This window comes from Tachyglossus aculeatus, chromosome 21 (assembly GCF_015852505.1).
Source record: "Tachyglossus aculeatus isolate mTacAcu1 chromosome 21, mTacAcu1.pri, whole genome shotgun sequence".
Taxonomy (NCBI): Eukaryota; Metazoa; Chordata; class Mammalia; order Monotremata; family Tachyglossidae; genus Tachyglossus; species Tachyglossus aculeatus.
The window spans coordinates 73,690,067-73,703,681 of NC_052086.1; the positions used below are offsets into that span (position 1 = coordinate 73,690,067).

General features: G+C 42.1%; 1 protein-coding gene across 2 annotated transcripts in view; it reads left to right on the forward strand.

Moving 5' to 3' along the window:
- MRTFB (myocardin related transcription factor B) overlaps positions 1-13,615 on the forward strand; it is a 224,856-nt gene that overhangs the window by 154,663 nt on the left and 56,578 nt on the right. For both annotated transcript variants that reach the window (XM_038763518.1, XM_038763519.1), the window contains 2 exons: positions 12,018-12,083; positions 13,457-13,512. In XM_038763518.1, the coding sequence (XP_038619446.1) occupies positions 12,018-12,083; positions 13,457-13,512 (122 nt within the window). The remainder of the gene's footprint in view (positions 1-12,017; positions 12,084-13,456; positions 13,513-13,615) is intronic.

Consider the following 13,615-nt stretch of genomic DNA (forward strand, 5'->3'; position numbering starts at 1 on the left):
ACAAATACCATCGCCCAATCCCAAATGAAGTTTTCAGTATTGCCATTGAAGGGCAAATCAAAAATTTAACTGATTTAGTGTTGCTACTAATAGCTGTACTAAGGTGCTGATTGCAGAACTATTGTCCAGCATCCAAGCACAGAGTTATATGAGGATATTCGCATTTCAAAATTTCCTTGTTTTTGTTGGTTTAGATTGAGTACCAATGGTATCTGAACAGTATGTACCAGGTCCTGGCCCAGATCCTGCAACTTGTTTTTCTGAAGCTTGTCTGTACTTCTTTATCCCTTCGACCACACCTATTTTTTCCTACCTTAACTGTAAAATCCTCTTTAGTGTCTGCTTTCTCCCCTTGAAAATTCTGCTGCCTGGATCTGGTACCACATTTTCTTTCCTTGTTAATATTTGCTTGGTTCACATCAATTTGAACTTTTGTTTCCTCAGTACTGAATTTTTTCATTTCCTCCAATCTGCCCTCACCTTTTCTGTTGCCTTTGGTGTGCCAAACCTCTCCCCATGACTGCTCTCTTTGTCTCTTCATCCACTCGGATTTCCACATTTTATTTCATGCAGGGTTTACCCACTCATTAACGTGCATTGTGCTTTCTTCTCCTCCCGTTTTATCCACCTCCTCCTATTGCCCGCAAAAATCCACTAAAGGGAAGGTGTTCTGAAAGCCATTTCAACTTCCACGCCCTTTGCCACTCTATTGCTTGGAATATTTTTTGTCGTGTTTTTAAACTATACTATCCTCACCTGTGCCCTCATAAATTACTTGGGCCAGGAGCTATGTTTTGTTCTGGCATGTTGGGCACATGCTGAAATACAGTGTATTTTTATGGTGCTATGTAATGTTTTCTTGTGGAGTTGAAAAGGACAGAATCTTTATTTTTGTCACTTTAATGGAACATTTGAACTTAACTTTGCTGATATAAATGAGTAGTTTTGGCATCTCATCTTATTCCTGTCCCTCCTATCTAAGAGAGTACAAAATGCTCTTTTGAGAGCGTAAGTTAAGATTAAAATCAGTTGCCATTTACTAACTAAAGCACGTGCTAATAGAAGGTCTCGTGTACTGGCATGCATTTAGTTCCATGGTTTTCCTGTTCTTGAACCATCTGGGAGGGGAGAATTTATTAATCAATCACATTTATTGAGTACTTACTGTTGTCCTAAGAGCTTGGGAGACTGTAATATAACAGAGTTGGTGGATACGTTCCCTTCTCACAATGGACTTAACAGTAGATGAAGAGCCATATAAAAAAACGCTTTGGAGATTCACCATTGAGCAGGTTCTATTTTCTTGTTGAAGTAATAGAGGCATCAATCAATAGTCTTACACATGAAAAGATCTAAACACAACAACCCCAGCTGTAATAATAATAACAATGATGGCATTTATTAAGCCCTTACTAGATGCAAAGCGCTGGGGAGGTTACAAAGTGATCAGGTTGTCCCACGGGGGTCTCACAGTCTTCATCCCCATTTTCCAGATGAGGGAACTGAGGCCCAGAGAAGGTAAGTGACTTGCCCAAAGTCACACAGCTGACAAGTGGCGGAGCTGGGATTTGAACCCATGACCTCTGACTCCCAAGCCTGGGCTCTTTCCACTGTAGATTTCCACACAGGTATAATGGACTTATGTACACACAATGTACACACAATTGTATAATCACAATGTACTTATGTGATTGATTGATTCAACCCTTTCAACCAAAAGACAGTATCAGAATATTATCTCTAACTTTTAAATGTTTCTCAATGCCAAGATATGATGCAATAGGAAACCTGAATGTTAATCCTAAGGGACTAGGAAGGACATCACTTTAAAATAAGATTGAGTAATTGATCAAGTACTTTTTTGAGCGAACAATGGAAAAACACGAGGTTGGTATAATTGTACTCATCATCATCATCATCAATCGTATTTACTGAGCGCTTACTATGTGCAGAGCACTGTACTAAGCGCTTGGGAAGTACAAATTGGCAACATATAGAGACAGTCCCTACCCAACAGTGGGCTCACAGTCTAAAAGTCTCAAGTCAGCGTTTGCAAATATAAATCAGTTTCTCCTGTCCTTTCACAATTACAGTTTTAAAAATAATCCTTTCATATATACTATTGTTTAAGGGTAATGATTGGCTAAGATAATCACTCCCTGTCCAGGGCAATTGAAAGAGGTACAGAATGGGATAAAGTAACTATCTGAGTCTGATTCCAGATGGATTCATTCATTCAGTCGTATTTATTGAGGACTTACTGTGCGCAAAGCACTGTACTAAGCACTTGGGAGAGTACAATATAACAATAAACAGGCAAATTCCCTGCCCATGTGAGCCTAGAGTTTAGAGGGGAAGCAGTCATTAATCTAAATAAATAAATAAATGCATGGATGAAGGTAAAACAAAGGATACTTCAATTAATAGGGCTTCTTTGGTCAGTTTTTGTGAGTTTCTTAATACAAAAGTGTTCCTGGATGTACTCCTGCTCCAGAATTCTCAGACTAGGAATTTTTTTTTAATCCCCCAACTATGGTTATGCAGGAATCCTACCCTTACCTGAAGATTGTTGCATACCTATAACTAGTCAGTAATGTCCGAACTTCATCTCGCCCCTCTGGGTTTATTTTCAAAGGGCTTCCGAAAGGTCCTTCAAGGAAAAATGATATCAACCTGTTCACTGTAAAGAATTGGAAATGCTTGAAGTATACCAGTTAAATGTTAGCTAAATCAGTAGTTCTTCATCATGGCCACTTGATCATTTTGATTCAGCCACCACTATCAAAGTAATCAAAATAATAAAATCCCTCCTATAGCCACTGCCTTTAAACCAAGATCATCCAAAATAATCAAATTCGTGATTGTTTCAGCCTACTTATAAATGTTATTAAAACGTCCCAAAAGCTAATGGTCCGTCTGCTGTCAGGGAACAGCTTCTACAAGTTTAAAAGGAGAACACTTAACCACAGACTCTAGTGTTTTGAATATATCAACTTTTCAAGAATTTAGACAGTAAAATTGGAGGTCATGAAGAATCTGTCAACATACTGGGGATATCAAACTCCAAGAAGACAAATTGCATCAACAGGTAGATTTTAGTGTGCTTTGTTCAGAGCATTATAAATATAAGAACCATTACCCTTTAGCCACTTAATATTCACCCCACTCTACTCGCCACAGCATTTATGTATATATCTGTAACATTTATTTATATTAATGTCTGTCTCCCCCTCTAGACTGTAAGCTCATTGTGGGCAGGGAATGTATCTACCAACTCTGTTGCACTCTCCCAGGCTCATAGTACATTATTCTGCACACAGTAAGTACTCACTAAATATCATTAATCGATTGATAGTTCTTTCATAAATAATGTGAATACAGTGCCGTTAGGGAATCAGAGAATCTTCCAACAACACACATCTGTCTGGAGAGAAAGTGAGACATGCTCTACTAAGCTTTTGGGAGCGTACAATATAATAGAGTTTGTAGACAGATTTCCGGCCCCCAATGATTTTACGGGAGACATACATTAATATAAATATTGTTGTGGATATGTTCATAAGTTCTGCGGGGCTGAGGGAGGGTTAAATAAAGGATGCAAATCCAAGTTCAAGGACAGTGCAGAAGGGAGTGGGAGAAGAGGAAATGAGGGCCGAGACGTGGAAGGTCTCTTGGAGAGATATTGCCTTCTATAAGGTTTGGAAGGTGGGGAGAGTGATCGTCTCTTGGATATGAAGAGAGCGGGCATTCCAGGTAGAGACAGGATGTGGGCAACAAGATAGATGAGGTCAAGGTACAGTAAGTAGGTTGACATTAGAGGACAGCAAGGTGTGTGGGCTGAGTTGTAGGAGAAACCAGAAGGTAAGGTCGGGGGGCGGTGTGATTGAGTGCTTTAAAGCCGACAATACAGAGTTTCCGTTTGAAATGATGGTCTAATTTCAACCAGAAAAACCCGACAACCTGCCCCATCCCTGCCTTAGACATTCAGATCCATGTTTTCATACCTTCTCAATCCTACGTTGAAAAATCCTCACCCTGTCTTTTATATCTGAAAATGTCTTCCATGTTCCCCCAGACTGTATTCTCACTGTGGGAGGGAATGTGTCTACCAATCCATTATATTGTATTCTCCTAAGCACTTAGTACAGTGCTCCCCCAGTGTCTCCCCCTTCTAGACTGTGAGCCCACTGTTGGGTAGAGACCGTCTCTATATGTCACCAACTTGTAGTTCCGAAGCGCTTAGTGCAGTGCTCTGCACACAGTAAGCGCTCAATAAATATGATTGAATGAGTGAATACAGTGCTCTGCACACAGTAGCACTCAGTAAATCGCATTGATTGATTGATGTTGCCCGCTATCTATAGCCTTATATAAGCTGTAAATCTTGGGCTTGGCCCGTTTTGATTCTTGCCCCTGCCAGGGCCTGCCCAGCCTGTCCCGATTCTTGCCGCCACACAAGTAACCAGAGCCCAGGGTGGCACAAGTTCCCAGAGTGGAAGTGCCAAGCAGTCCCTTTCCAGGTGGGCCCAGGAGCATCCCAGAAAAATGTCTCTGGCCGCGTCGTCTTCTGTCACATTCAGTCACCTTATCTTGCAAACTCTTGAAAGACAGACCTCACATCTTTCACTTGTTTATGTTCTCTAAGTCATTATAGTATTTGTTAAGTGCTTAACTATGTGCTAGGCACCGTACTAAGTGCTGGGGTGGTTTAAATAAGTACTTTGTTTTTCCTTTGCAGGTATTATAAGTTTTAAAGTGGGTAGACTGTGAGCTCGTTGTGGGCAGGAATGTGTCTGTTGTTATATTGTGCTCTCCCAAGCGCTCAGTACAGTGCTTTGCGCACAGTAAGCGCTCAGTAAATACGATTGGATGAATGAATGAGTAGGAGGAAAGCCTGTTTTAAAAGAAGGAAAAAGTTAAGTCTTTTAAACCGTGAGCGTACTGTTGGGTAGGGACTGTCTCTATATGTTGCCAACTTGTACTTCCCAAGCGCTTAGTACAGTGCTCTGCACACAGTAAGCGCTCAATAAATTAATAATACTCACACTTTATATTTATAAGCGCTCAATAAATACGATTGATTGATTAATTGACTAAAATATTTCCTACTCACACTTTTTATTTATTTTGCTATTGTTTCATTTGTGGTCATTCTTTCAAGAGTTTAACTTACAAGGCCAAAGAAAAGTTTAACAAAACAATTCTTTTGGAACTTTCACATTTCAGCTGGAGGTATTTTAGATCAATTGTTTTCTAATATTAAGATCTCTCCTCCGATAACTTATATAGTATTAAGAATAAAATGTTCCCATTGTATTTGATTAGGAAGACAAATTAATCGGAGCGGTGACCTCTACATCTGGTGATACCAGAGCATACTCTACCATTCTCTAGATTAAATACTTTTCAGATTTTAAACTTATTTGGGGCATGGGATTCCAGAAAGCGGAACATTGAAATGAACGGGAGTTAATTCCTCAGATTTTGTATTACGGGAACGTGATAGTAAAGGTCTTTTGGGGAATTTCCAGGAGCAGTCTCATTGTTATTGCGGAATCTCCAAGAGAAAGAAAGTCAGAGCCGAAGACGAAGAAAAAAGTATCAGCAGAAATCTTTCTAATCGTCTTGTTCATGCGATGTGTGTATATTAAAAACAAAATCCAGAAATCTCTCTGTAGAATATTATTGGTATCACCTTGAAAATTATAAATTGTTTGTGGATCACATTGTGATCTTATGATAGCTGTTAATTGGCAATAACTTGGGAAGAGTGGCGATGGCCATTAGTCAGTGCTTGTATACTTATAGTGGAATGGTTAATTCCACTAAAAGAATGGTAGAGTATTCTTTGGTGTCACCAGATGTAGAGGTCACCTCTCCGATTAATTTGTCTTCCTAATCAAATACAATGGGAACATTTTATTCTTAATACTATATAAGTTATCAGAAGAGAGGTCTGAATATTAGAAAACGATTGATCAGTTCCGATATGCACCCTAGTACCAAAACCGTCTGATACCTTATTGCTCTATAGGAATGTAAATCCCATTTTCAGGGTGTAGAATATGCAAGGAGAATGGATGACAGTAAGATATTCAGACAGCCACTGTGGTGACCTAAAATAGAGTAACAGTGTATCCTTAAAGATATAGTAAAACACAAACTCAAAAATGATGTGGCATAGCAGGAGACAGTTGGGAGACAGGAGCAGAAGGCAGATCAGCCTAGCGTATAGCAAATTAGATGACTTGCGTGGAACAGATGCTTTGTGAAGTTTGTAACACGAAGCGATGATGATGATGGCATTTGTTAAGCGCTTACTACGTGCAAAGCACTGTTCTAAGCGCTGGGGAGGACACAAGGTGATCAGGTTGCCCCACGTGGGGCTCACAGTCATCCCCATTTTACAGATGAGGTAACTGAGGCCCAGAGAAGTGAGGTGACTTGCCCAGAGTCACGCAGCTGACAAGTGGCAGAGCCGGGATTTGAACCCACAACCCCTGGTTCCCAAACCCGTGCTCTTTCCACCGAGCCACGCTGTGGGGAAATGAAAATGATCAAGGTACTGCTATCTGCAGTGAGGGGCAGTGATTACATGGAAACGAGGTAAGCCCGTCTTCTAGACTGTAATACCGTTGTGGGCAGGGGTTGTCTCTATCGCTGAATTGTCCTTTCCAAGTGCTTAGTACAGTGCTCTGCACACAGTAAGTGTTCAGTAAATACGAATGAATGAATGAATGAGGAGCAGTGTGGCCTAGTGGAAAGAGCACGGGCCTGAGTTCTGATCCCAGCTCTGTCACTTGCCCGCTGTGTGACCTTGGACAAGTCACTTAACTTTGAGCCTCAGCATCCCCATCTGTAAAATGGGGATTCAGTGCCTGTTCTCCTTCGTACTTAGACTGTGAGCCCCATGTGGGAGAGGGACTGTGTCTGACCTGATTAACCTGAAGCTACCCCAATACTTAGAATAATAATAATAATGATAGCATTTATTAAGCGCTTACTATGTGCAAAGCACTGTTCTAAGCACTTGGGAGGTTACAAGGTGATCAGGTTGGCCCACGGGGGGCTCACAGTCTTCATCCCCATTTTACAGACGAGGTCACTGAGGCCCAGAGAAGTGAAGTGAGTTGCCCAAAGTCACACAGCTGACAGTTGGCGGAGCCGGGATTTGAACCCATGACCTCTGACTCCAAAGCCCGGGCTCTTTCCAATGAGCCACGCTGCAAGAATTCTTGGTGCAGAGTAGGGGCTTAACAAATATGACAGTAGTAATAATAATAAGCTATTGATCACACTTTGGTTATCTCAGGGACACATACGGCAATAAAAATTATGCCATCAGATACTTCCAGATATGTAGATATATGCACATGTAGCATATATTTGAATACAAAATAATGGTATTTATTCAGTGCTTACTATGTGCCAAGCACTGGGAAAGATACCAGATAATCATTTTGGACACAGTCCCTGTCTCTCACGGGACTCATTGTTTTAAACATATATTTATAGCGGATCAATATAGTTCTGGTTGGAGATTGGGGAAAGAGTAAACAATAATAATAATAATAATAATAATAATGGCATTTATTAAGCGCTTACTATGTGCAATGCACTGTTCTAAGCGCTCGGGAGGTTACAAGGTGATCAGGTTGTCCCACGGGGGGCTCACAGTCTTAATCCCCATTTTACAGATGAGGCCACTGAGGCTCAGAGAAGTTAAGTGAGTTGCCCAAAGTCACACAGCTGATAAGTGGCGGAGCCGGGATTTGAACCCATGACCTCTGACTCCAGAGCCCGTGCTCTTTCCACTGAGCCATGCTGCTTCTTGTAGCATTTAAGACATTTAAAACAATGTCTTAATATCCCTTCCCTCTTTATACAATTCTATTACCTATATTCGTTTTTCCTTCCCAATCAGAAAATAGCATTCCAGAAAATATTACACAGAACATAGGCCTGATCGTCAGTTTCCCTTGCCAATCCCAAGTTTCCCTTCCACAATTTACATATCCCTGCTTGATTTTCCGTAAAGCCCCCTGGCCTCTTGATCCAGAGGCCACTGGTGATTTCCTTGTGATGCAAGTAAGAGGAACTCATTTCCTTCCCGTTCACAGTATTTGGGAATTGCTCTTGCCATTGGGGACCAAATTCCTTGTGGCTCGGGAGCAGTGGACAGCAGCCAGACAATAAGGGCCCGGAGAGCCTTCCGCCCTCACTCCAGGTGTTTGTGGAAACAGGAGGCAAACAGTCCCGGTAAATTGGGGCTTTACTACTTAAAGAAGTTGATTTTTTGAGGTCACCCACCTCTGAAAAATCCCTGAGCTCTCCTTGAGACAGATCGCTGGGACCCGAAGACTGGGATTCTCCGACTGGGAGTCGGAGAAGAGTGATTGCCTAGGGATCGGCATCTGTTTTGCCCCAGTGTCGGGAAATCCTGAAGAAAGGATTTGGAAGGGGTGAACCGGAACCCTGGAGTTCTCCGAGAGAGGCCTAGGGGAATGGACCAGAGGAAGTGCTCTGTGCTGGCAGGAAAATAGAAAGAGTCCTGAGGAGAACAGAAAATTAACCCTCAAGGGGAACGTGCAAGACTAAAAGGGATAGGCGGTTAGAATCAGACTTTTTACATTTTTGGTACCTAATTATAACTGTTATGATTGTAAATATTTGGCCACTCAAAATCTGTTTGAAGTCCACACCTGGATTTGATAGGGGGCACGGGTTGGGGATCCGGGGTGGTTCCTTGTTCCCCGTTAGCCTCGGAAGCTGAGGAAGGAGTTGGATGTAAGGCTCCTGAGTTTCCCGCAGCTAGCCGGCTTTGGTAGCTAGGACAGTTGGCTGGCTCGGGTGCTTATCTGAGAATCGAGGTGTGGTGGTAGCAATAATAACAATAATAATAATAATAATGGTACTTGTTAAGTGCTTACTATGTGCCAAGCACTGTTCTAAGCACTGGGGGAGATACAAGGTAATCAGGTTGTCCCACGTGGGGCTCACAGCCTTAATCCTCATTTTACAGATGAGGCACAGAGAAGTTAAGTGATTTGCCCAAAGTCACACAGCTGACCAGTGGTGGAGCCAGGATTAGAACCCACAACCTCCGACTCCCAAGACAGTGCGCTTTCCACTAAACCACGCTGCTTCTCTAGCAGCAGTTAGATGGGTGGGTGGCGTTCCGGGGGTATCCTCTGTGGAGGCCCCCAGTTATCACCCATCCCTGGAAGAGGGAAGCACCTGAGGACTTTCGGACACTGCAGACACTTTTGGATGGACTGTTTCTTCCAGAAGGCTGGCTATGTGGAACCAGTCCACCACAGCACTGCGCTAAGAAGACGGGAGAATAAAAGAAAACACTGTTGCTACCTATAAGCAGTTTTTGATCTAGCTGGGGAGCCAAACAGATATTCTTCTTTTCTCACACACACAATTTCCACCGACTATTCTAGATCTAGAGCTGTCTCCCCCTTTTAGACCGTGAGCCTGTTGTTGGGTAGGGACCGTCTCTATATGTTGCCAACTTGTACTTCCCAAGCGCTTAGTACAGTGCTCTGCACACAGTAAGCACTCAATAAATACGATTGATTGATAGATCTTTGACTCTATTTGAATCCATAGTGCCCCACCAACTCGTTCCCTAACCTCTGACAGTGTCACCAACTATTTTTAGTAAGATAGGCACCATAAGACTTTTTAAAATACCCCTTCTCTGCTCTCTCTCCCCTGCTTTTTTCATCCTCCTCACATATCTCTTAAGAAGTTGTCTCCCTCAGGATCTCTAAATCTCCCTGCACTCTCTGTGCCTCTGATCCAATCCCCTTATTTCTTATGAAAGGACTCCACTCTTCTTCCTTACTTCCAATGGCAGTAGTTCATTTTTCTGATGGCTCCTTCGCATCTATTTTCAAACTTGCTTTTTTTATGGCATTTGTTAACCGCTTACCATGTGCCAGGCATTGTATTAAGCCTGGCATTGGAGAAGCAGCGTGGCTCAGTGGAAAGAGGCCGGGCTTTGGAGTCAGAGGTCATGGGTTCAAATCCCGGCTCTGCCAACTGTCAGCTGGGTGATTTTGGGCAGGTCACTTAACTTCTCTGTGCCTCAGTGACCTAATCCGTAAAAATGGGGATTAAAACTGTGAGCCCCCCGTGGGACAACCTGATCACCTTGTAACCTCCCCAGCGCTTAGAACAGTGCTTTGCACATAGTAAGCGCTTAACAAATACCATTATTATTATTAAGCCGTGGGGTAGATACAAGCAGATCAGGTTGGACACGGTCCCTTTTCCAGATGGGACTCACAGTCTTAATCCCCATTTTACAGATGAGGTAACTGAAGCACAGAGAAGTTAAGTGACTTGTCCAAGATCACACAGTAGGTATGGCAGAACCAGGATTAGAACCCAGTTCCTTCTGACTCCCAAGCCCTTGCTGTATCCACTAGGAAACCCTTCTTCTCATGCTTATGTCTTTCCTATTCTGTAAAAGTCTTTTCTATATTACACAGCTCCCTTCATCTATCCTCCCATCTCCATGCTCATACTTCCATACTTCTCAAATAAATCGTCTACCCGTGCTGCTTTCACTTCCTCTCCACCAACTCTCTTCTTGACTCCCTACAATCAGGTTTTCTTGGACTACACTCTCCAAGGTCAGTGACTTAATAACCGATTCCGATAGGTCATACTCTGTCCTAATCTTTCTTGGCCTTGCAGCTTCGTTGTCACCGATGACCATTTCTCCTCCTAAAAATGCTACCAGATCCTAATTTTTACCGATACAGTACTCGTCTGCTACTCCTTCAACCTCTCTGACCCCCTCTCAGTTTCATTTGTTGGCTTCTCTTCCCCCGCTTTCATCTTCTAACTGTGGGCGGCCTTCTAGACTCTGTTCTAGATCCCCTACTTTTCTCACTTTAAACTTAATCTCTCAGGGAGCTTATCTGCTTGCCAGATGAAGAATCCACTCACAAATCTACCTCTTTAATCCTGACCTCACATTTAATCTCACATTTCCTCTTGCCTTCAGAACATTAAATGCAATGTAACACCGAGTTGTCTCACTGGCACCTCAAATTCAACATGCCTAAAACCGAATGTCTCTTCTTCCCTCCTAAACCTCCTCCTCTTTCTAACTTCCCAGTCTGTATGGATAGTACCATCATCCTTCCTGCTCCACAAGTCTGTCACTTTGGTTTCATCCTCATCTCTTTACAGTCTTCCAGCTCTCCCATCCAGTCAACTGCTAAATACTACTGGTGATTCTTTCCCCTTATTTATCAGATCACCTTTTCTTCAAAACAGCCATCACCTCATTTTAAGCTCTCAACGTATATTTAGGCAATTGTAGCCTCCTAACTGGCCTCCAGACTCTCCCCTGCTTCTTGAATCGTCTTTCTAAATCGTTGCTCAGCAAACTTCAATCCTCAAAATCCTCCAAAGGATCCCCATTTCCCTCCACTTCCCTTGCAGGTGACTTTTGTTTGGGTTAGAGTGAGGACCCTAAATTTACAAGCAGAACGGGTATTTTCTTCATCAGGAGGACTTTCCCAGGTGATCGAGCCAAAATCATTAGTAATCTGCAGTCTAGTGGCCAAAACTGAGCAGTTATAAGCCCATTGGGCATCATTCTAAGTCTTGGTTCAGTCGGTAACTTTTTCCATCTAGCTGTTTTCTATTACAGTATTTGAATGTGATTAAAAAACAAATGTAGCCAAGTTCAAAATTTAAAACTATTTAAAAGTTTATAATAAAAGGGTAAAATGAGGCCTTTATCAGAGTGACCTGTGATGAATATTCTTGAGAATTTGTTTTACAAAATGAAGAAATCATAACGGAGGCACTGTAATTGAATCAGATGGACTCTGTCAGGTAATGGCTTGGAAGTCCCACCAATTTGCAATTCATTAATGATAAACTATATGATCGTTAGTGCTTAATTCTTTCGCCTCTGAAATTCCTTACATTGGATTCTGGAACTGCGTGTAAACTAATAATTAGTGCTGTACTTCCTTTTACAGTATTACAGCTGAGGCTGCAGCAGAGGAGGACAAGAGAACAACTAGTGGACCAGGGCATCATGCCACGTAAGACATTTTCTTGCAATCATTTGTAATGTAATGCAGATTGTAATAATATAATCCCAGATAGAAGTGTCTAGAAGGTATTTATAATTTTGTACAGTAATGGTGATATTCATTCCGTAATCAAGAGAAGTATTACATCTCTTAAATTCAGAGTGAAGGCAAATTGATGAGGAAAATGGCTGTAGAATTGCTGGTTTTGAGTGATTATTGAGTAGGTTAACATATATGGGTTATAGCTTTGTCAGTTTTAACAGGGTATTTAGAACATTGCTTCAGACTTTTTATACCCACTGCAGTTATACTGTTCTAAGCACTGGGGAGGTTACAAGGTAATCAGGTTGTCCCATGTGGGGCTCACAGTCTTCATCCCCATTTTCCAGATGAGGGAACTGAGGCCCAGAGAAGTGAAGTGACTCGCCCAAAGTCCCCCAGCTGACCATTGGCGGGGCTGGGATTTGAACCCATGACCTCTGACTCCAAAGCCTAGGCTCTTTCCACCGAGCCACGCTGCTTCTCCGGCGTCTCTTGCCTCACTTGGAAATGATAAGGACTTTCAACATAGAGAATAAATTTGCTTGATCCCTAACGTGGGTAATTTTTGACTCCCATTTCCCTAAAAATAATGTAATCTGATATTGAAATTGTTTAACCGTGGATCACATTGTAGGGAGAAAGTGCCCCGAGTGTCTAAAGGTCATCGTCTCTATTATACAATTGACCACTGACAGCCAGCGAGTCTAGCCATACCACCTCCTTAAAGATCTGGGTTCAGGCCAGATTTTGTAGCTTCAGGAAAGGGTTTCCTTCAAATGAGCTCTAGCAAAATCGGCTCCACTCCAATCCAATCTTTTTCTAAAGCCTCACGATTCAAATTTATTCTGTAAGGCTCAGGAGCAGGCCAGCCCGGGCCTGGAAATCAAAGGACATTCCGAGCAAGTCTACTAATGGGCCTCACTTGCAGCACGGCCCCATCATGCAATATAGAAAAAATCTATATTCTGAATGACAGCTAGAAGAAATACTGAACTGGAGAATATTTTGGGACTCAGGGCTTCAAGCTACTAGATAAACTTCGCTATACAGGCCATTTTTATGCCACTATGCTTTGCTGCTTCTTCAAGTCTATCTGCAGAAAAGACTAATTCTCTTTAAAGGTTCCAATGTCAACCAACATTTTAAGGCTTTAAATATGAACAAGTCCTTCAGAAATCTTAAAAAATAATCCAAAGTGGAATGAAGTAGATATGGGCTACTAGACTTGAGAATACAGAGTTTCAGTGGCCTGAAATCATATTCATGCCTTGTTTTGTTTTTTGTTTTTTTCCAGAAGGCACTTTCCTATTACATTAACCATCTGGTTTCCCCCCTTACAGCTTTGAAGAGCCCAGCTGCATTCCATGAGCAGATAAAAAGCTTAGAAAGAGCCAGGGTAAGAAATTTGGCTTAAAATATTTTCATTCTGAGAAGTCTTAAAGATTCTGCAAGCAGAAGGCAATTTTTATAGTATGTTTAGGCAAAGAGTAGCTTTTCAA